The sequence below is a fragment of the Mesoplodon bidens genome (genome assembly GCF_964165515.1).
Source record: "Mesoplodon bidens genome assembly, chromosome: 1".
Taxonomy (NCBI): Eukaryota; Metazoa; Chordata; class Mammalia; order Artiodactyla; family Ziphiidae; genus Mesoplodon; species Mesoplodon bidens.
In genome coordinates this window covers 151083817-151105789 of record NC_138176.1, presented here as the reverse complement: position 1 = coordinate 151105789, position 21973 = coordinate 151083817, and the positions used below count along the sequence as shown (strand labels likewise).

The 21973-nt window shown below is 39.6% G+C and overlaps 1 protein-coding gene across 1 annotated transcript in view; it reads right to left on the bottom strand.

Annotated features, from left to right (window-relative positions):
* The window catches only part of ARAP2 (ArfGAP with RhoGAP domain, ankyrin repeat and PH domain 2), a gene marked incomplete at its 3' end in the record, with an annotated part of 205821 nt that extends 185019 nt beyond the window's left edge, over window positions 1–20802 (bottom strand). The window contains exons 1-2 of the mRNA XM_081237829.1: window positions 20731–20802; window positions 5973–7025 (exon numbers count right to left, since the gene is read on the bottom strand). Coding sequence (XP_081093955.1) covers window positions 5973–6880 — 908 coding nt within the window. The 5' untranslated portion in view covers window positions 6881–7025; window positions 20731–20802. The remainder of the gene's footprint in view (window positions 1–5972; window positions 7026–20730) is intronic.
* Window positions 20803–21973: the final 1171 nt, after the last annotated feature.

Below are 21973 nucleotides of genomic sequence, written 5' to 3'. Positions count from 1 at the left end.
TATAAATACACACACAGTCATATGTGTGTGTGTGTGCGTGTGTAGTCACAAACACACAAAGAAGTAAGAACTATCATTATCTGCATTTTTTAAGAAGAAAATTGCACACAAAGCAGTTAACTTACTTTTCCACAGTCACACAGCTCATAAGTAACTACCTGGGATTCAAACTCAGGCAGTCTAGCTCCATAAGTCCTTTTCTAAGCCACCATGCTTAATAAAAAACTCAACATTAACTTACTAAAAAAAAAAAAAATGTAGGGCCTCCCTGGTGGTGCAGTGGTTGACAGTCCACCTGCCGATGCAGGGGACACGGGTTCATGCCCCAGTCCGGGAGGATCCCACATGCCGTGGAGCGGCTGGGCCCGTCAGCCATGGCCGCTGAGCCTGCACGTCCGGAGCCTGTGCTCCGCAACGGGAGAGGCCACAACAGTGAGAGGCCCACATACCGCAAAAAAAAAAAAAAAAAGTAAATTAACAAAAAAAAGATTTTTGAATTATTTTAAGTACATCCATTAGTGGTATTTTTAAAGCATATTTTGTTGGTTTTAATTTTAGTCTGATAAATGTAAAGAAAAAAGTTTGCAATTATTTTTATTGATAGCTCTATTCAATATCCACCTGCAAGCAATTACCAAATCTATCAACCAAGTTCATTTGATCTACTGTAGATGAAAATTAGGTCAATACAGGAAACAAGCTGTTTTGAAAACTGGTGATTAGCAATTTATATTCTCATTTATCTATGAATAAATTATCACAAGCTATTTTATTTTTTTAATTTTTTTTTTTAATTTTTTTTTTTTTTTTTTGCAGTATGCGGGCCTCTCACTGTTGTGGCCTCTCCTGTTGTGGAGCACATGCTCCAGATGCACAGGCTCAGCGGCCATGGCTCACGGGCCCAGCCGCTCCGCGGCACGTGGGATCTTCCTGGACAGGGGCACGAACCCACGTACCCTGCATCGGCAGGCAGACTCCCAACCACTGCGCCACCAGGGAAGCCCCACAAGCTATTTTATATTCTAATATCTATTATGCCCAAAACATTTTGTTAGGGGTTTATATATCTACATCTCATATTTCATCCTCCTAATAGCCCACTGAGGTAGGACTTAGTGTCCTAATCCTACCAATAAGGAAAGGAGGTTCTCCCAGCCCAAGGCACACAGCTAATAGGAGACAAAACCAACATTCAAGGTCAATTCCGTCTTGAGTGCAAAGCCCACGTTCGTTCCTTTCTCCCTCTTTCTGTCCTATTATTTCTCCATCAGTTATCCTAAAAACTGCGATTGCTTTTAAATTTGAAATATAAAGCATGGTTGATTAGCAAAAATTTAAAACCCATTAAGAAAAGCAGTAGCTATTATCATTTTTTGTTATTATGCTTTGGTGATCTTGGTCAAGTTACCCAACAGCCCTGAGCCTATTTTTCCTCATTTATTGAAGGGGAATAAAAAAAGGGTCTGCTGCCTATGAATATTATGAGGATTAATGAGATGATGTTTTTAAAGAGCATAAGGTGTGTGCCCTACACAATGTAAACACTCAGGTAGAATGAGCCAACTGTTATTTTTTTTTATTAGTGAAAAGAATGGTTGGTCTTTCTGGTACACTGAATATGCACAATTGTTTCTTAAAGTCCTTAAAAGTATGAGAACTCTTCATTTGTAATAGTGAAAAAAAATAGTCAGTGACCTAGTAGGGGAATAAACTGTGTTTTCCATCATTTAATAAAATACTATACAGCAATTATTGCTAAAATACGTGCATGGATGTGAACAAATCTCAAAAATAATATTAAAGGCAACACCAAGTTGCAAAAAAATAACTCTGATTATCAAAGTGAATCTTCAACATGCCTACATATGTTATGTGTTCACATATTTTGTAATCACTAAAATTGCCAAGAAAAGCAGAGGCATAAATGTTAATTAACATTAAAGATCTCTCTTTATGATCTACACTTACCTATTACTTAAGCAAGGCAGCCGTGCTTATCATTACACAGAATATTTGTTTTAAAAAAATGCAATTCTTACAATTCATAACAGACGAACTACGGGTCATTATAGTATTGAATTCAAAAGAAAAACACCACAATCATTAGGCGGCAGTTGAAACTGCCTTGAGGTTACATAATGTCTAACTAAAACACACAAATCTGGGGCTTCCCTGGTGGCACAGTGGATGGGAGTCCGCCTGCCGATGCGGGGGATGCGGGTTTGTGCCCCGGTCCGGGAGGATCCCGCGTGCCGCAGGGCGACTGGGCCCATGGGCCATGACTGCTGAGCCTGCGGGTCCGGAGCCTGTGCTCCGCAGCGGGAGAGGCCACAGCAGTGAGAGGCTCGCATACCTCAAAACAAAACAAAACAAAAACAAAACAAAACAAACAAACAAAAAAACCCCACACAAATCTGAATTCGGAAAACACAAGAGTGCATTAATTACAGCACAGACTACGAATATGAAATGTATATATAATGCACAGATAATTAAGTCTCAATCTACAAAGTTACAAAAAAATGTCCTTAGGATAAGAATAAATAATTACAGAAGGATTACAGCACAAAAGTCTACATCATTATTGTGAAACTTTTTTCATCAACAAGCAGAAGCTTCAGTTCAAAATATATTTTTTCAAAGAAGGGCTTTTCAAATTATGAATAAAGGGTACATACGTTAATGTCTTTTCACTTGTAAAAAGGATCACACAGATACCTTTAACCTCTAACAATAAATCAAACGGTTAACTATTAATTTTGATTCATTATTTAGATATTCAAGTCAAAATTTGCAAATATTGAAATAATCAACCCATTTTATAAAAAGTCATTTTAAAGGAAAAAGTCTGAATTTTAGAATGCTAAGCATTGTTCTGCTATAACATGAAATGTAAAGTTTTCTTTGAACATGGAAAGGATAGGATGAGTTTCTGTATTTTTCTAATTCAATGTAGCAAACAATTACCATTTTTCTGTACGTTTTTGGTTCACATGTATTTCACCATTAAAGTTTAAAATAGTTGCATCCATTTTTAATATCTATGTATTAATACATCTAGAGAAAAATATCTAAGATTTTTACTTTTAATAAAAAGTTCACAGGAGGCTGGAGACTTCAGGTTTAGAATTCAAACAGTCACTATAGTACCTTAGTCTTATAACAAGTTATAACAGATACTCCAGTCACAGTGCAGCCTTGCATACCACCCTCCTCCCCTTTACTGCTGTTTCCTTATTTTTCCTTCCCCCCAAGCATTCAAAGGCATGACACCTAAAAGACAGGGCTTTGACTGTGCCAAGGATAAAACAGTTACATGAAAGATGGATGAAAATCATTAAACTGGGGAGGAAGATAAGACAGGTACCTCTTCAGTAGCTAAAGATACCTGTTCCTTCCTGCTTTGAGCACTAAGGAGGATCCTGCTGGAAGGATCACAAGACACACCTATGACTCCCAGGGAAGGGCAGCTGGTGAGACTTGCTTTCTGCTTGGAGACCTCTGTGGGAGACCTCCGTGGGAGACCTCTGTGGGAGACCTCCAGATGAGCTGAGAAGGAAGAAGCTGGCTCTTCAAGCCTAGATCTGACCTGGCCCTCCAAAGACAGGACTTAAAAAAAGAGATCCTGAGGTCCAGTGTCCAGCATAGCCCCACCCAGCCCAGCCTTCCCAAAAGGAGCAGACAGGAATTCAGGGAAGAAGCTCAAGGCAAGGACAAAGATAACCCATTTGACTGGCAAGTTAATTGCATCAGATAAATTGGCGGGGGGGCGTGGGGTGGGGTGGGGGTGGTGGTGTGAGGGTACATGTCCGGGAGATAGAAACAAAGCACCTCACACATCAGGAATACACATCCAGCATCATGTTCCTGTCAACACTTATATGAAATCTTTAAGGAGTAAAGAAATTATGTTCCAAATCACTGACCACAAAGAAATATATTTATATGGTACAGCAAGAAATGTACTAAATATCATTTAGATGTTATTTGATTAGAGAGGATCTCAGATTATATAAGCCGTGGTTTCATTTTATAAAAGTCATAACACTGTAATTAGTTTGCAATTACTGTTTGCAGTTCAGGCAAGGACCACAAAGAAAAGCAGACAGTGAAGTCTGAAAATAATTTAATTTACTTTCTCATTTTATAATTTGATCACCAGAAATGCCTAGTTACCATTTACTGCCATAATCAAAGAAGAAAAGAGAGGTGACAATGGGTTCTCTGGCAGTGCTATGATGAGGCTCCTGCTAAGCTCTTTACTGCTAATTTCAACATTATTTTAATTCTCATTTTCAAAGACTCAGTCACAATGTGAATAACAAGTCTTTCACATGGTGCAAAGCTTACACTTAGAAGTAAATGAACATCAAAAGATTCTCAAAATTTTATGAAAAGTAGCACAACTTATTTAAAACTTGAACCAAATGTTTCTTATCTGAAGTTATCCTTATGGCTCACAAAAGGATTCTGTTCCCGCAAAGACATAGCAGACCCTTCTCATTTACTTTCTTTTAATTGTTTAAAATTAGCAAAATATGCTAAAGCTATGGTGTCATACAAAAATTGGTGATCTTCTACTTTCCTAAGAAATACTCCATTTCTTATATATGCAATCAACACTTTTAAGAATATTTACTAAATGAGTGGTTAAGAAAGTGTGTTATAGAGTCAGATGCACTGGAATGAAATCCCAGTTCACTACCCATGTGATCCTAGAAAAATTAACCAAAGGCTCAGTTACCTCATAAGAAAATGGAGGAGTAATACCTATTTCAGAGGGCCAATGTGAGAATTAGATAACCCATAGAAAATTATAAACCAAACCAGCTTCTAGGTGTTTAATAAATGATACTGCCAATTGATTTCCCAGTAAATACTCAATATTGTCATTGGCACCAGGGGTGCCACGATAAAGACAAATTAATTAGGGCCTCTGCCCTCAAAGAGTTTACACTCTAATGGGAGGTATTTAACATGGTCTTGTAAATTACCATGTTTTCTCTTGCATATACTAAATTTCCATATTTTTCTCTTGTAAATACAACCAAGACCCAGCACCAGGGACAGAGTGGATACACAGGGAGACAAAGGGGGAATGAGAACCTTGAAGAAATGCCAGCCTAGAGCCTGTTTACAGGAATCTGTAATTGCATTTAGTGCCATAGCAGTAAGAGTTGAACTTAAACAACCTCATGACTCCCAAGAGACAAGTGTTAGCTTTTAGTGAATTAAAAAAAAAAAAAAAATCCCACCACAACCCTGAAGAAACCACATCTTAGGTGTAACTTTGAGAAATGGTTGAAAGCTCTCCTTGCTATAAGTCAGCTCCTCTTAGACTCCACAGTTACCTCAGGGTACCAATGACCCAACAGGCCAGTAGGCCTCCTCTTTAGAGTTCTGGTCTTCAGCTGAAGTGGTCTCATATTGTACTGCTACTACTTTTTACATGTTTTCTACACTACACTCAAGCCCCTCTTTTTCTCTCTACCTCCTCCTCATCTAGTGCCGTGACCAGTACCAAGCAAGTGCTCACTAGATGCGTGATGAATGATTAATTCGTGCCAATTGTGTCAGGTAGTAGAGATACAGTCATTAGGAACATGGCCCCTGCCAAAAAACACATAACCTAGTGGGGAGATAGAGTCAGCAATTCAAATATAAAGTGCACTCATGGAAGAATATAATACCAGGCATGGAGGAAGGTACAGGAAAGAATGTCCAGGCAGAATTAGGGGAAATGAAGTCCCCCAATTAAATAGGAGAAAGCTGAGGAGTCCCAGGAAGTTATAAGTTGGAAACAGACTCTGGGCAGTGGTGTACAAGAGAGATGGCATGACAAAAAATTTCAGAAGAAAGAAAAGGTTGGTTGAATGGGTTAAATTTAGAAATGAACACTGAAAATAAAATTGATAAAAAATAACTAAATTCCCCCAAATTGAATACACACAACTTATCATAAAAATTCTTACCTCCCTGAAATTCCTTTTGCTGACCCTGGAATCTCTGGTACAGGCCGATGTCTTAGCAGAAAAGATCGAGATGGTCTTGAAACCAACTTGCTACGACTTCTCATAGGTGTTAGGACTGGCGAAGACGGAACATACAAATCATTTACAACCATTTCTCCTTGAAATTGAAAGAATGGGGATGGTGGTGAGCTTTCTAATAAACCATGAGTTCCATTTCCAGAATTTGCTTCTGATACTGAACAGTCAGGGGAAGAAAGGAATTCAGGGTCTGCACTAGGAAGCTTGCTCACATTTTCTGAGATCAAATCAACTTTTTTTGTTTGTTCTTCTTCGGTTGTACAGTCGATAGTCTTTTGTGCAGTCAAAGATTCTACATCAGTAATTTCACTACCAAATAAAGAATCTTGAAAAGAATCTGAATTCAGGTGTGGTTCTTCTTCCGGAATGGGAAAGTTGTATGTAGGAAGAGTCAGCTTATTATCTGATTTAACAGACTGGCTATTTTCCACACTAACTTCATTTTGATCAAGACTTTCTGTAACAGTCTCCAACTGCGTTGGGCTGGGTGTCTGAACACTGTGTGAATCTGAAAGTTCTAGGCAGGTATTCTGAGCAGAAGATGGAGCATGGTGATCCTCTGAAGTCTCATGATTCTTCTTTGTTTTATGAACATTTGCATATATTGAGATATCTTGCATTTTTGACAGGATTATCTGTAACTGTTTAAGTATCCTCCTCCGGTGTCCTGTAGGTGATATTCCAACTTTGAGGAGCACACTGTCATTTATTTCTGCACAGTCCCTTACATTATTAAAACCAAATTCGCGGAAGCGTAAGAGGTACTGCTCCAAATTAATGCTCATTAGGAAATCTTTGATGTCAACATTCACTTCACTGACTGAGGACATAATGGTGGCTTCATTACTAGGCAATGCGATAGAAGCAGTACAATGCAATACACACACAAGAGGGTGCACTTCTGTATTGAATTTTCCTCTATCACTTATCTCAAAATGTTATTTTCTGCACAGTGAATGCTTTAGGTACTTAAGCCTAGAAAAAAAGAAAATCAGTTTATTAGGACATTTTGGGTATTAAAACTAGTTTCACATTATAAACGTTCTCTGAAGAAAAACAATAGAAATGAGGATCATTACTTGTGCTCGCTGAGAGTTTGGAATCTTTGTGCATTACTTTGTATGCCCTAGAAAGTCAATTCCTAGGTAGAGTGTGAAGGGACAGGACAGAAATGCTATGGTAGTATCAAATGATGATTTTCAAAAAGGTAAAAAAAATGATTCTCAAATATAAAATGAACATGTATCCAAAACAATTCATTCACTAATTAATGAGGGAACCAGTAAGGTAGTAGGGCTAGTTCCAAGAGCATTTGTGGAACTGATTTACACAGTCCATCAGAAAAAGCTTTTTTTTTTTTTTTCTCAGTGCTAGAATAAAATGGGTAGGTTAGATAAAAAAACTGGTTAGTGCCCTACAGGGCAATAAAACCATAACCTTTGGAGATATCTTTCTACTAGACAAAAATCTATAAGCTAACAGGTAACTTCTCAGTCCAGGGCTCTAACCAAATAGTAAATGGAAAGTGAAGCACAAGAATTAGAATTAAATATCCCTGAGGTGAGCCTGTTAAACAATACCCCCCAACAAGGCATTGAGGGAACATGCTGTACATTCTTTTGATTTCCAAATTTTAGATAATTTTTCTTAATAGTACCTAACTAGATATGAAGAACTCCCCCTTTAGTACACCTTCTTCAAAGACTCTCTCCAAAAGCACAGTTAGAACATACTTCTCAGGTTAATAATTTTCACTTCAAAATTGCAGCAGCATTGTATGTAAATATTGTTATATAAGATAAGACTAGCTGAGCAACTGTACAGTAGATAACAGGAAGTTAATATGAAAGGAAAAAGTTTGAAGGTCACATTTTCCTTTATACACAGCATATACACATAGGTTCATTTTTCTCATAAACAGCATTAATTTTTTAAAAAGTTGATTTATCAGGTGCTGGTTACATGGCTCCATTCAGTTTGTAAAAATGTATGGTATGCAAAAATGTCTGTATATTATGCATCAGGAAAAAGAAAAAAATACAGAATATGCACAACAACCATACACTGAAGTAATAAAATGAGACACAGCCAAACAAGGTATATTTATCTGAGCAAGCACAGATGCAATATTTCTGGAAATCACATCTCAAAGTAGCTCTTCAAAAGACATAACTCAGAGTCTCTATGTGTTACATGTTCATAAGCTCTCTTTTTTTTTTAAATATTCCCGGGTGTATTTTTTTTTTTACATCTTTATTGGAGTATAATTGCTTTACAATGGTGTGTTAGTTTCTGCTTTATAACAAAGTGAATCAGTTATATATATACATAGGTTCCCATATCTCTTCCTTCTTGCTTTAACTATTCAAAAACATCAGCCAACATTGACAAGTGAGTATACGAAAAAAGGGAAAACACATATCGTATTCAGGCAGCACTGCAGAAACAGAGAAATAAAAGTACAAACAAGAGATGAAAGGCAGGAAATGCCTTTGTCAAACAGGTATCCCTCTGTCACACTCAAAATGACAAAATGTCATGGAAAAAAAAGTAGAAAGTTAAACCTCAACACCACGTACAAGCCTAATTCTCAGATATATTATTCTTGTTCACAAAATTATTTTGTTTAAAAAAAACGTATTAGCTAATTTTGTTTGCCCATAACAAAATGGAAATAGTTATAGCCAAATCGGCTGAAACTTTGATCTCGGACTCCCCAGCCTCCAGAACTGTGAAAAAACACCCGTGAACTGATACACTCCTCCCACCCGCCTCAACACAGTTCAGACCCTCATTACATCTCCTGCCTGAATCACTGCAACCATCCCAACAAACCCCTCAGCCCGGTCTCCATGTACCACTGAACTACTGAAAATCCACATTTGGCCTGTCACTCCACATCTGAACAAGACAGTCTAAGCTCCTTGGGGTGCCATACGACAGTCTGGTCTCAGTCTAACAATAAAAACAGCAGCAGCTACTATTGATGTAAACGGTAATGATGCTCCAGATACCGTACCTCATATACATTTCCTGCAAGGTGGGTGTTCCCATGTACTAACTTCAGGCTCAGGTTTAACCTGTGCCACATCACTGACTTTAGCACATGATTGTTAATTATTATTTCCCCCAGGCAGCAAACTGTTAGATGGTCCCATACCTTTTGCATATGCTTCAACTGCTTGCAAATCTACACATTTTGCAAAATCCTCGGCACTATTTAAAATTCTGAGTAGGCAGGTATTACTTCCTCTCTGAAGGCTTCCCATCAACCCCTTGAAATAGAATGAATCACTCCCTTCTCCATATACATCTCTAACTAGGTTGCTAGAAATTTGCAAAGTGCTTGGGACATGTTTAAGAGATGGGAGACCGGCCGGGAAGGATGGTAGCAGTGGTTTGGAAGCCCATTTTGTGAATTTTTTTTTGGGTGTGTGTGCATGTGGGAGCCTTTGTCTTTTCATACACAAGTCCTTTTTGTCTCTTACACATAAACTTCCTGAGTGGCTGACTCAGGGATGGATATACCAAATGTTCTAAGCAAAGCCACCTCTCTGTTATCAGTGGACATGCTGAATAGGGCTAATGAACCGGATTCCTTTTCGTGACCCAGAGAAGCTCCCTGCCACAGGCCTTACAATCCTCTCTGCACTTTTGTGTCGGCTGCATCCTCCAATCATCTGACTTTTTAACAGTCTGACCACCCAAGGGTGTTCACAGATCCACTTCAGAGGCTTCAAGCTCCCAGGCACGTCACCAGATGCAAATAGATGGGCACGCCTAACCATAAAAGTCTACCAGGTGCAAACTCCTTAACATGAAATCAAAGTCCTCCATGTTTTGACCTCCACTTGGGCACTGGGCACACATACCATGCTCTTAAGTTTGTGGCTCTCCAGGTACCGGTCAGTGAATCTGCTGTACAGCAACAACTGATGATAACACGCCCAAGAATCTATATTTGTAACACATTCCAAAGATGACTGGGATGCACAACAAAATTTGGTTCGGTTTTCAATTCCTCATACCTGAGCCTAAGCCCATCACTCCCCCGCTTAGGATGGATGCCCTTCCAAACACAGCCCAGGAGTCTGGAGTCATACTCAAGTCCCACCCTCCTCCACTTTCATAGGCACCTGTGTATGTGTCTTTTTCCTTACCCATAAAATGGAAATGCTCAAAGGTACGTGAGTGCTGGTGAAGATTAAATGAGATAATCCACCTTAAGTGTTAAAATGGTGCTTAGTCCCCGGTGAGTGTTTAGTACATATTCACTTCCCTCATTATAATTATTTTCCTCACTAAGCCATTATCTTCCCACAGTTGAAATCTTTCCCATTCTTTGAAGTCTAACTCAAATGCTATTTCCTTCACAAGGTCTCTAGTGAACAAGAAATACTCTCTTCTCTGTGTTCCTACCACATTTACTTCTCAGCATTTAATCACATTCTATTCATTCCATAGTAACCTATAGAAGTGGGGTAGTGCAGTGCAAAAGCCAGGATTTTGGAGCTGGACAATCTTGGTCAAATCCCAGTATTTAACCTCTCTGTGCCTCAGTTTCCTCATCAGGAAAGTAGGAGTGATAATAGTTCCTATTTCATAAAGCTTTTGTAAAGCATCGAGAACACCCATGGCACACAACAAATGTTAAACAAGTATTTGTCATTATAATTATTTTTTTATCCCATAATAAACTAATAAATCTGCCAAGATGATGACCAGTCCATATAGGCTGCCCAATAAATGCCAGTCAAATTATTTGTTTATACATAGTATATAATGTATATGCAGTACATGTTTAGAGAACGTATAAACAGCATTACAGATGTGAATGTACATTTGCCTGTGCTATCCTGACCCATTTCCAAGAGAAAGTATAAGTAAAAGGGAAGTAACATTTAGGAGCACCTGCTATATGCCTGGCTTTCAGTATCTCTTAATAACCATTATTTTCTTGAGCTCTACCTTAAAGGTACAACTGCTTCTCACCACCTCTCCTACTCACATCCTAGCCCAAGCCACTATCTTCTCTATCTTAGACCACTGCAACAGCCTCCTGACTGATATCCCAGATTCTGTCCTGGCCCCCTGCCCCCACAAGCAGCATGTTCTCAGTACAGCAGCCAGAATGATTCACTTTATAACGAAAGTCACTCCCTGCAACTTCCCAACTTCATCTCCCTGGCTTCCCCTGACTGCCCCCTGACCCCCATCACTCAATCACCACTAAGCTGGGTTCAGTCTTATTCCCACCTCATGACCCTACCTTTCACCCTTCCATCTCTTTCAAATCTATTTTTCCAACATATACCCATGGTTCATGGTTCACTCCATCACTTGAGTAGGTCTCTGCTGAAATGTGTCCTCTTCAGAGAGGCCCTCCCTAATGCCCCTATGCATACAAGCATGCCTTGTGCCTCAGTATTCCTTACCCTTGCTTTCTCTGTCTTCATGGCATTTGCCACTACCTGACATCTGTGGACTTTTACAAGAGGGTGGGGATCTTGTCTATTGTTCACTGCTCTAGGCCTTAATTTTGAACACTGTCAGGCACATAAAAGGTGCTCAATAAATGTTTGCTGAATGACCCCTTCCCAGCTTTGAGATGATTTAAGATAACAAGTGGAAAGTACACAAAGTTTTAAAGTTTTGCCTATTTAGGTCACCAGGCTTCTAAGGAGCAGAAACAGGACTCAAATACAGATTTCTCCAATCCATCTAACCACTACAAGAGATCTTCAAATCAAAAATCGGGAAGAGGAGAAGGTTGGCAGTAGGACAACTGGAAGCATTCCAAACCACCTTTGGGACTTTTAAAAATTCATCAAAAAGAAAAAATTACCTAAGAATAAACTTAACCAAGAAGGCTAAAGACCTATACTCTGAGAACTATAAAACACTGATGAAGGAAAATGAAGATGATACAAAAAAATCCTGTGCACATGGATTGGAAGAATATTGTGAAAATGGCCATACTACCCAAAACAATATACAGATTTAATGCAACCCCTATCAAAATACCCATGTCATCTTTCTCAGAACTAGAACAAATAATCCTAAAGTTCACATGGAACCACAAAAGCAAACTCAAATTCCCAAAGCAATCTTCAGAAAAATGAACAAAGCTGGAGGTATCACACTTTTTGACTTCAGACTATACTACAAAGTTATAGTAATCAAAACAGCATGAGACTGACAGAAAAATGGATACAGGCCAATGGAATAGAATAGAGAGCCCAGAAATAAACCCACACACTTATGGCCAATTAATCTATGACAAAGGAGGCAAACATTTACAATAGAAGAAAGACAGTCTCTTCTTCAATAGGTGGTGCTGGGAAAACTGGACAGTCTCATGTAAATCAATGAAATTACAACATTTTTTCACCCCATATACAAAAATAAACTCAAAATAGATTAAAGACCTAAATGTAAGACCAGAAACCGTATAACTCTTGAAAAGAACACAGGCAGAATACTCTTTGACATAAATCATAGCAATATTTTTTTTGGACCTGTTTCAAGGCAAATGAAACAAAAGCAAAAACAAACAAATGGGACTAGATCCAACTTAAGCTTTTGCACAGCAAAGGAAACCATCCACAAAACAAAAACACAACCTACTGAATGGGAGAAAATATTTGCAAATGACATGACCAATAAGGTCACAGCTCACATATTCAATATCAAACTTAATATTAAAAAAACAGACAACTCAGTTAAAAAGTGGGAAGAAGACCTGAATAGACATTTTACCAAAGAAGACATACAGATGGCCAACAGGAACATGAAAAGATGCTCAAAATTGCTAATCATCAGAGAAATGCAAATCAAAACCACAATGAGATATCACCTCACACCTATCAGAATGACTATGATCAAAAAGAACCCAAATAACAAATGTTGGCGAGGATGTGGAGAAAAGGGAACTCTCATACACTGTTGGTGGAAATGTAATTGGTGCAGTCACTGTGGAAAATAGAATGGAGGTTTCTCAAAAAACTAAAAATAGAACTAGCATATGATCCAGCAATTCCACTCCTGGGTATATATCAGAAAAAAACTAAAACACTAATTTGAAAAGATACATGCACCCCAATGTTCACAGCAGCATTATTTACAATAGCCAAGATAAGGAAGCAACCTAAGTGTCCATTAACAGATGATGAACAAAGAAGATGTGATACATATACACACAGAATACAATGGAATGTTGTTCGGCCATAAAAAAGAATGAAATTCTGTTATTTGCCACAATGTGGATGGACCTAGAGATATTATGCTTAGTGAAATAAGACAGAGAAAGACAAATACTCTATGTTATCACTTATATTTGGAATCTAAAAAATGAATGTAACAAAACAGAAACAGATTCACAGATATAGAGAACAAACTAGTGGTGAGGAGAGGGAAGCGAGGAGGGGCAAGATAGGGGTTGGAGATTAAGAAATACAAACAAATATATATGTATAAAATAAGCAACAAGGATATATTGAACAGCATAGCCAGTAGATTGTAATAACTTTAAATGGAGTATAATCTATAAAATATTGAATCACTATGTTGTACAACTGAAACTAATATTGTAAATCCATTATATTTCAATAAAAAAAAATTTATGGGTTGGGATAGCCCTCCCCCTCCAAATGCGTCAAGTATGAAAAACCGCCACAGTAAACCACTCCCCACCACCCATCCCCCCACCCATTACCAGTATAATTTCATCATATTCCCTAGTTGAACTAGGAAAGGAAATAACTGAAAACCTTGGGTCACTCCAGTAAACCATAAAGTCATTAAGTATTCAGTGCTGACAACTTTTGGGATCACCTTTGCCTGATTTTAATATTTTATGGGAGGTAAAAAGTAGCATAGTACAACTGAATTCACTCATAAGTTTAATCCATTTTTTTAAAATGGCACACCATTTTGAAATCATAAACATAACCTTATAGTATTTAGAAGCCTGCAAATATGTCAAAATAATGGCTTAACAATCATAGGATCCCAGGACTGAAAGGAACCTTAGAAGATGTGTACCAAATAAAAGAAATTAGGCTGCCACATGAGTAGCAAAACTTTTCAGTGTCATCAATACAAGTCTTACACATTCTAAAAACAAGGGAAGTTTATTGTATTCCATAACGGTGGTCCCCAATTGAGTGGAACTATCTCCTAGGGAGAAATCAAGAAATGTGTAAGAAATTTCTTTTGCTGGGCATAATGACTGAGTGGCACCAGTAGATAAGAAAGATGACTTAGGACATCCTACAATGATACCCAAGGTAGAAACCTCAGGTACAATTTTTACTTGTCCAAATCTTTACAGCTAATCAGCTATCCCTAAAGGATACCTGGCACTATAGATGATTAAGAGAAGTGTCTCTGACTTCAAGTTACTAACGTGGAGAAATAGCTAATCTCTTAAAAACTTAGGGCGCTCCATATAAATAATACACTGAGCTAGTTAGTTCAGGCTACAGGTCTTACAGAATTCCACCTTTGTTTCTGTACAGAATATAGTCACGAGAAACAGGTATCGCTGTATGTGCATATCAAGCAAACTCACTGTTTAACACCAAGATGTTAACTCCACATATTCATAAAGACAAATCATTCCACCTTGTTCCCTACAACCATGTAGAAGAGGAAGTGGTTTTGAGAAAGCATGCTTGTTGTTGTATTACTCCATCCTACAGTACAGAGCAGATTACAAAAGGTCAGAGGTCAAGAATCCTATTGTTCTAGTCTGAGTACTTTCACCTCAGAAGCTGTAAACTTGGTCATTTAGTATGCCTCTCCCCTACCATCGGTCACCTACCTTAGCCTGTGGCAACACTACCCCCATTTAACCCCTTACAGGAAACCCAGTTCCCTCAACCTGGCCATCTCTCTGAACTGTGGTCACCCACAGGCTCTGACCTTCACTGCCCCATGTTCTCTACCTTAAGCATTCTCTTTCCCATTCATCAAAACACATCCATCGCTTTCATTCTCCCTCAGACTTACATTGTTAATAGTAATAGCCAATATCTGTGGAGTGTTTACAAACCATCTGTATAGGATCTCATTCAATCCTAACAGCTGCCTTGAAAGACCCATGCCCAAAGCCACACAGAAGATAAAAAGCGGATAGATTCCAGAATTCTAAGAGTCGGACTCCACAATCTGTGCTGTTAACTGTGATGTCTCCTAAAAGCTATGCAATTGATTTAACAGTAGAGGGGTATCGAGGAGGTCGTATTTTCCCTCTCATTTGGCTGTCTGGTTATGCATAAGGACTTAGAGTCACTAGGGAAATGCTGCTGAAATATATCATGCCTTGCAAACTCAAGTTGTATATACCTTTGCAGCTGTGAGTATATGTGTCCATGTAAGTGGGTAAATATGGAAGCCTACAAGTCACTTACAGTTAATTCTTTGCAATATTCAGGCCATAGTACACAAAGCACAGTGCTCTAGGGTCAGGCTGCCTGCAATTCCAACCCTGTCTTTCCCAGTTGTTTACTGTGTCCCTGGAGTTATTTAACTTCCCTGAAGCTCAGTTTCCTTGTCTGTAAAATGAAGACGACATGTCTGATAGGATTTCTGTTAGAATTAAACAAGTAAAATATATAACATATATAGAACAGTACCTGACATGAATTATAAGTGTGCAAAAAATGTTGGCTGATTATTAATTCATCCGCTGTATATGATATTGCACTTGGTCATACATGGTGTGACTGGCATTCTTCTACCGGCCTAATAAAACTGCATTCCTTTCCATTAGCACTCTAAATTATTCTTCTAATAAACCTACAAAGCACTTCACACAGCAGTGAACATAGTTTTATTAATTTAGTAAAATGTAGATGTGGTTATAGTAGCGAGAATGATGATTTTACCCGAAGACTTTTGACTTGGGACAAGCACAGTGATGACCAGTGATCCCAGCTCTGCCATGTGACGCTTTCATGAACTTCAGAAAGTTTCCTTATTTTTCTGAGTCACACTGTTGTCACTGTTGTCATCTGGAAGCAGTGATCTGTAAGCAATAATGCCTACCACACAGGACTGTTTTGAGGATGAAATGAATAAATATGCATAAAGGTCTTAGTGCCTGGCAAGCAATAAGCATGTAATTATTGGCTGCTAGATGAAGAATAACTGAGGTTTGAGCTGAAAATAGCTAGGCTCCAGGCAGAAGCATTCTGCAGTTTGGATCAGGGAGAAAAGACTTAAGTCACTTTTGGATTACCTTTTTCTGGGCAATCTGAAAGACAACTCTTTCAAAATCTAGAACTTAATATCCATTTCCACATCCAGTGAAGGCCAGTAGTGATCATTCCTTTACTTATTATGAGAAGTTATTACTAGCATAAGTAATACCTGGGTTTAGGTGCTTTCAGTAACATCCTACTAGTTACGTGGCTTGAAAATCTTCTCAGCTTCAGTAAGTCTTTTCTCTTTCAAACTGTCCTTCCAGATTTTAAGTTAATTGCCCAATGCTTGAGACTTACTTTCAATTCTAATTCAGAGACCTTTAATGTGGGTCCATTAATTCTTGGTCAAGAATCTTCCTGAGTTCCTACAAGAGCAGGAGTGGGAATAATGAAAAGTCATAATAGGCCAAAACTGGCACCACTCTAGAGGACTCCTACCTGAGTGCCCCTAAAACCTGGGCAGCTGCCTCTGCCTGGTGCCAGCCCCCTCCTACCCCCTCTACAGTTTAGCCACATCTGTTTCCTGATAGCTGAAAGGAAAATCGGACCCTTTAGAATTCTTGATATGAGCACGGTACATACATATTCTTCAGGATTCTGTTCTATTTCATGCTACACTGAACACAGCTTTAACGTTTAATCAGCTGAGATAAAAACTAGCAGGATTTTATACTTCAATAAAAAGATTATAAAATGTATACTTATGATATATGCACTTTTATATATATCAATTTTATAATTTTAGTACAAATGTACACTCCACTATTTCTCTGAATTTGAGTCACATTTTTTTGACTAACAACCAGATGTTTCAAAATAGCCTACTGTGAATGGTTTCCTCTCTTAGCATTTATAAATAGCACCCTGACCTCTTTTCCAACTGAATTTGAGGGCTTATTCCTATTGGTTCTGTAATTATCAAAGTCTCTTTTTCTTAGGTAGAGGGTATCTCAGCAAATGTCTCTCGCCTTATTGACTCATTTATTTACATTTATTCATTCAATAAATATTTAAGGGATGCTAACCACTCTCTCCAAGATAACAGGGGGAAATATTTGCAGTTCAAGTTAACACCTATTATCTCATTTGAGAACAGTGCTAAGTCCTATAAAGAAAGTGAAAATGCAATGTATTCTCTCCAAGAGTTTAAAATCTAAAGGGATAGATTAAACAAGGCTGTAAGCAAGGGAAAATGGCATGCATATGATCAGTTATTTACTAGTCAGTAAGTGCCATAAAGGAGGAACACCAAAATTGAAAGACTCAAATGTACTGAATAAAAGCACTTAAAGAATAATGATGAGCAAACTCAAGTTTTGTGACCTTGACTTACACATGGTTTATATTTTAAGTATTGTTTTATGTTTAATTACATACAGAAGTAGCACCACCATCTTTCAAGAATGCCAAGGAACTCCAAAAATCTCAAATCAACTCCATGAATATAAGTGAAATATGCAGCAATTCAGAACTCTGAGGATGGAGTGATCAGTGAAGGAGCTATGGAGGGGAATCTCAAGATGTATGGGAAGAAATGTAGCAGGTGAAGACAGCAGTATCTCAAGTAGAAGGAATGACACAAAGGGGGCTGTGAGGGGGCTGTCTTCAGGCAATCAAGGAGACGAGAATAGCTGGGAAGGACCCAGGGTTCAACAGGTAATGAAAAGTGATGACAGAAAAGGAAGCTGGAAATGGCCATGGATGGGCTTAAATATTGTGAACTTCATCAAGATACTGTGCAAGTGTCTTGGCAACTACTTTCACCATGACCACCCCCAGGAGCCCATCACCTGATCATCAGCATGGAGACCACACTTCTCTTCTACCTTTCCCTGATCATCTTTCCAACTCCAAACTGATTAAACCATTCTCTCCTCTTCCTAAAGCTATGTAATGTAACCACAAGTCCTTTTTTTTTGCATCCTAATTTTTTTGCATCCTACTTTTTTTGCATCCTACTTTTACCTTCTTTGTTCCTTCCTGAGTATTCCCTCACCTACTCGTCCACCTGGTACACAAATAGTATAACATAGAAAAATAATTCTCCCCACCTCTTCACTAGTAGTTTTTACCCCTGAGGCTGCTCAAAATGATTACTCCAATCCATGTGCGAACTCCTTTGTTCCCTCTATAACATGGGTAAGGCAGTAAGTTTGTTCTGAGTCAAAACTGTAAAAATTTCACAGGTCAAATTTCTAATTAGAAAGGATCATGCAAAGAGAATACCACTGACCACTATTTCAATTAAGAAAATAGTGAGCAAAAGGTTTAGCTATAATATGTATTTAATCTGGCTAATACTTTAAAAAATTTAAAATGATAAACTACAGTGGTCCAGGACTTCACAGAAAAGATTGAGAAGACATCTCATAGCCTCTAGTCTCTCATCAATCACATTTGGTCAAAGATAAGAAATATTTCCAACATTAATAAGACATTCTTTACCTAACTAATATTTTACAGAAAATTCCCAAAATCCCTCAGTTTAGAAAGTCCAAAAATTGGATTCAATGAATGAGTCAACAAACAAGGGGAAAAAAACCCAAAACACTTGTTAAAAGAAAACATTAAAAGAACCACTTGTTAAAAGCAATGGTTGTCATTTATAAGTAGCATTTTTATAGCATCTTTCACCAAACTTTCTCAAAGTTGCAAGGAGGTGGGATAGAAAGAAACAAAGCAAAAAGAAATAACTTCTCAAATATCATGATGTTTACAACCCAGAGTCCTAAGCGAGTTTTTAAAACTTCATAGTCTTATGGTGCTAATGTAAGAGTTTCCAAGAAAACTGCAATTCATTATAATCTTAGTCCTATTAATCCTACTTTATCACAGTAAGTAGTTGAATTGAAAAGTACTCACTGAATATCTATGAGCCAAACACTGCTAGAAAGTTGTAGTGACGCTAGATGATTAAGCATTTGTTTTTAGAAGAAGATTCACAGATAATATAGAGAACAAACTAGTGGTTACTAGTGGGGAGAGGAACAGGGGAAGGGGTAATAGGAGTACGAGTAGGTGGGGGGGAAAAAAGGGCTGTTATGGGATTATATGAAATCACGTGTGCGAATCTACTGAAAACTGTGAAGCACTATAGAATTCAAAGAATCTTTCATTCAAAAAAAAATTTAATATTCAAGAGACATAGAAAAAAATATATATGTGTATGTGTGTGTGTGTGTGTGTGTGTGTGTGTGTGTGTTTTAAATGTACCATCCGTTTCTCCTTTCAGGGACAATCCATATAAAATCTGACAGGCTTACAGAGGAAGGAAAAAATACAAACACACACATGACCAGATAAATAAGTTTTAACAAGTCATTTGACTTCCCCTCTAGGTACATTTTAATTTAAATAAATCTTCTAGTACTGACAAATCAAGTCTATATAAAAGACTCTTGATGTTAAGACCCACCTTAAGTGTGTATGTGTTAAATATCTGTTTGAAAGGGAGCCAGGGAGATATTTCCACTTTAGGCTCTAGCCTAGTTCCATGACCCATTTTACTTTTTTCTTTCTTTTTTAAACATAGTTGAACAGTGGAAAGTCATGAGGATTTTCCCCTCAATATTTCTCTTGTAAGGGCATAAAAGTCACAACTAAGAGTTCAAAAATATTTTTCTTTTTTCCCCCCCTTAAAAAAGTTAGCTTCCTTTTTAAAACAGCCATAACTTCATCTTCCAATTATTTATGGGCAATGTTCCATAAACTCGTCTGGGTGTAGAGTGCTTAAGTGCAGGGGGAAATCAATACTGAGCTTGTAAGTACAATATTGTTATTGGTAATCACAGTGACACCCGATTAAATGTACTTTTAAAAATAGCTTACCCTTCAGTACGCTTTTTTTTTTTTTTAACCAAAAGGGTATATTCCACTGAGCAGCCTACTTCAAGGACAAAATTGCAAAAAAAAAAAGTTTTTGTCACCATACAAACTTGCGACAGCCTAAAATGTCACTATCCCACACAAACTAACTTCTAACTTGCCTGTAATTATCAAAGGTTATAGTTCACAATATAATTTCACGAAGCCTTCCCCCAAATCAAAATTGCTCCAGATCGCCGCAAGGAGGTGAGGGAAACGTTTAAGAAAACAAGCGAGGATGAATTTACTTTACTTAATGAGATGGGCACCCATTCTCCCAGGAGACTCTGTCTCCAAAAGTAAACGAGATCAACCTGGTAAACTCACTGTCGACAGCTCTCGAGTATAAGGTTGGGTTCAGGCAAGTGGAGGACAATTATTGTAATTAAAGTTAATTAACAGGCCTGCCGTCTCAAAGTGTAGAACAAGCAGGGTGCGGGGGAGCACGGAGATCCGAGCAAACTCATTATCTCTACCGAGAAAATAACTTGGTACCTGAAACTCAAGAAAGGGCAGCTCCTTTTCGAGGAAGGGGTCTAGTTGTCTAACCGGATTGTCACCCTCCCGGGTCAACTCCCATTAGTAAGCGGAGTTTTTGTGTCACTTACCCACTTCTGGTTTCCTTTTAGACGCCCACATGCGGGAGCAAAATCCAAGGGGTAGAAACCGGAGCCGAACACTTGGCGCTGTGGAAATTTACCCGGAAAGGTGCCGGAAAGCCCCGGCTCAGCCCGAGACGGTCCTCCCGCCCCGGTCGCGGCCCCGCCGACCAGCCCACCGCGGCCCTCGGGACTCGCCCTGCGCGCGGGCAGCGGACCTGGGAGGCGCGACGAAGCGCCGGCGTCTCTCCCGGCCGGTTTGATCGGTCCTCACTCGTCTGCCCCAGGCGCGGGGCCTCCTCCTTCCCGGTCCCCGCCAGCTGCCCGCACGGCGTCAGCTTCCAGTAGGCGGCCGCGCGGGCGGCGCTGTCACTCCGGCCGGCACGCCGCGGCCACCGCACCTGGAGGCGGGGAACACGGACCTGCGCGCAGCTCCGGAAGCGCCGCGCCCGCCGCCCGCGCCCTGCCCAGGTGCTTCGGCGCCGCGCCTCGGCCGCTTCCTCCCGGCCAGCGGGGGCGGGGAGAGGCGTCTGGCGTGGGGGCAGCGGGGCTCAGCGATCCGGGCAGCCGAGCCGGCCTCCCGGGTTCCACAGCATAGTTGGGTGGCTGACTCAGTCCTCCGCGACTTGGCCGCGCCTGGCACCCTCGCCACCTGGCGCACCTCGGCCCCGAGGCTCCCGGCGGGGTAGGACAAGATGCGAGGACGCGTCCCGGAGCCCAAATCGGCGAGGTCATGACCCTCCTGGGACGGAGATGCCCGTGACCCTACCCTGGCTCCGGCCAGCCGGCCAGTTGGTTGGTCAGTACGCACTGATGGGTGGGTTGTCAGATGGGCGGAACTCACCACCACTGGTTATTCGTATTACTCTGCTAAGTACTTTCCAGGTTGCCTCAGCGTTTCCCAAACTTAAGACTCATCTAGGGCGCTAATTTTCCCAGGCTGCTTCTGCGTAAAGTTGCATTCGATGGGCCCGGGAATCTATTTACCAAGGCCCGTGCTGATTAGGCTGAATGCATTATATCGGATCCTCCTTCACGTTGTCTCTGTGAGGAGGGGATTAATATTCCCATTTTCTAGTTGAGGAGTCTGCGGGGCAGAACAACTTGCCCAAACAGACAGAGCTTTAAGGGGTGGAGGTGATTTTCCATTGAGATCTGAACTAACACAGCCTCCTCACTGATTTTTTAAATTCCCCTTTCTTGTCTCCACGCTTCCCCCGCCGCCCCGCCCCGCCGCCCCCTCCAAGGGAAG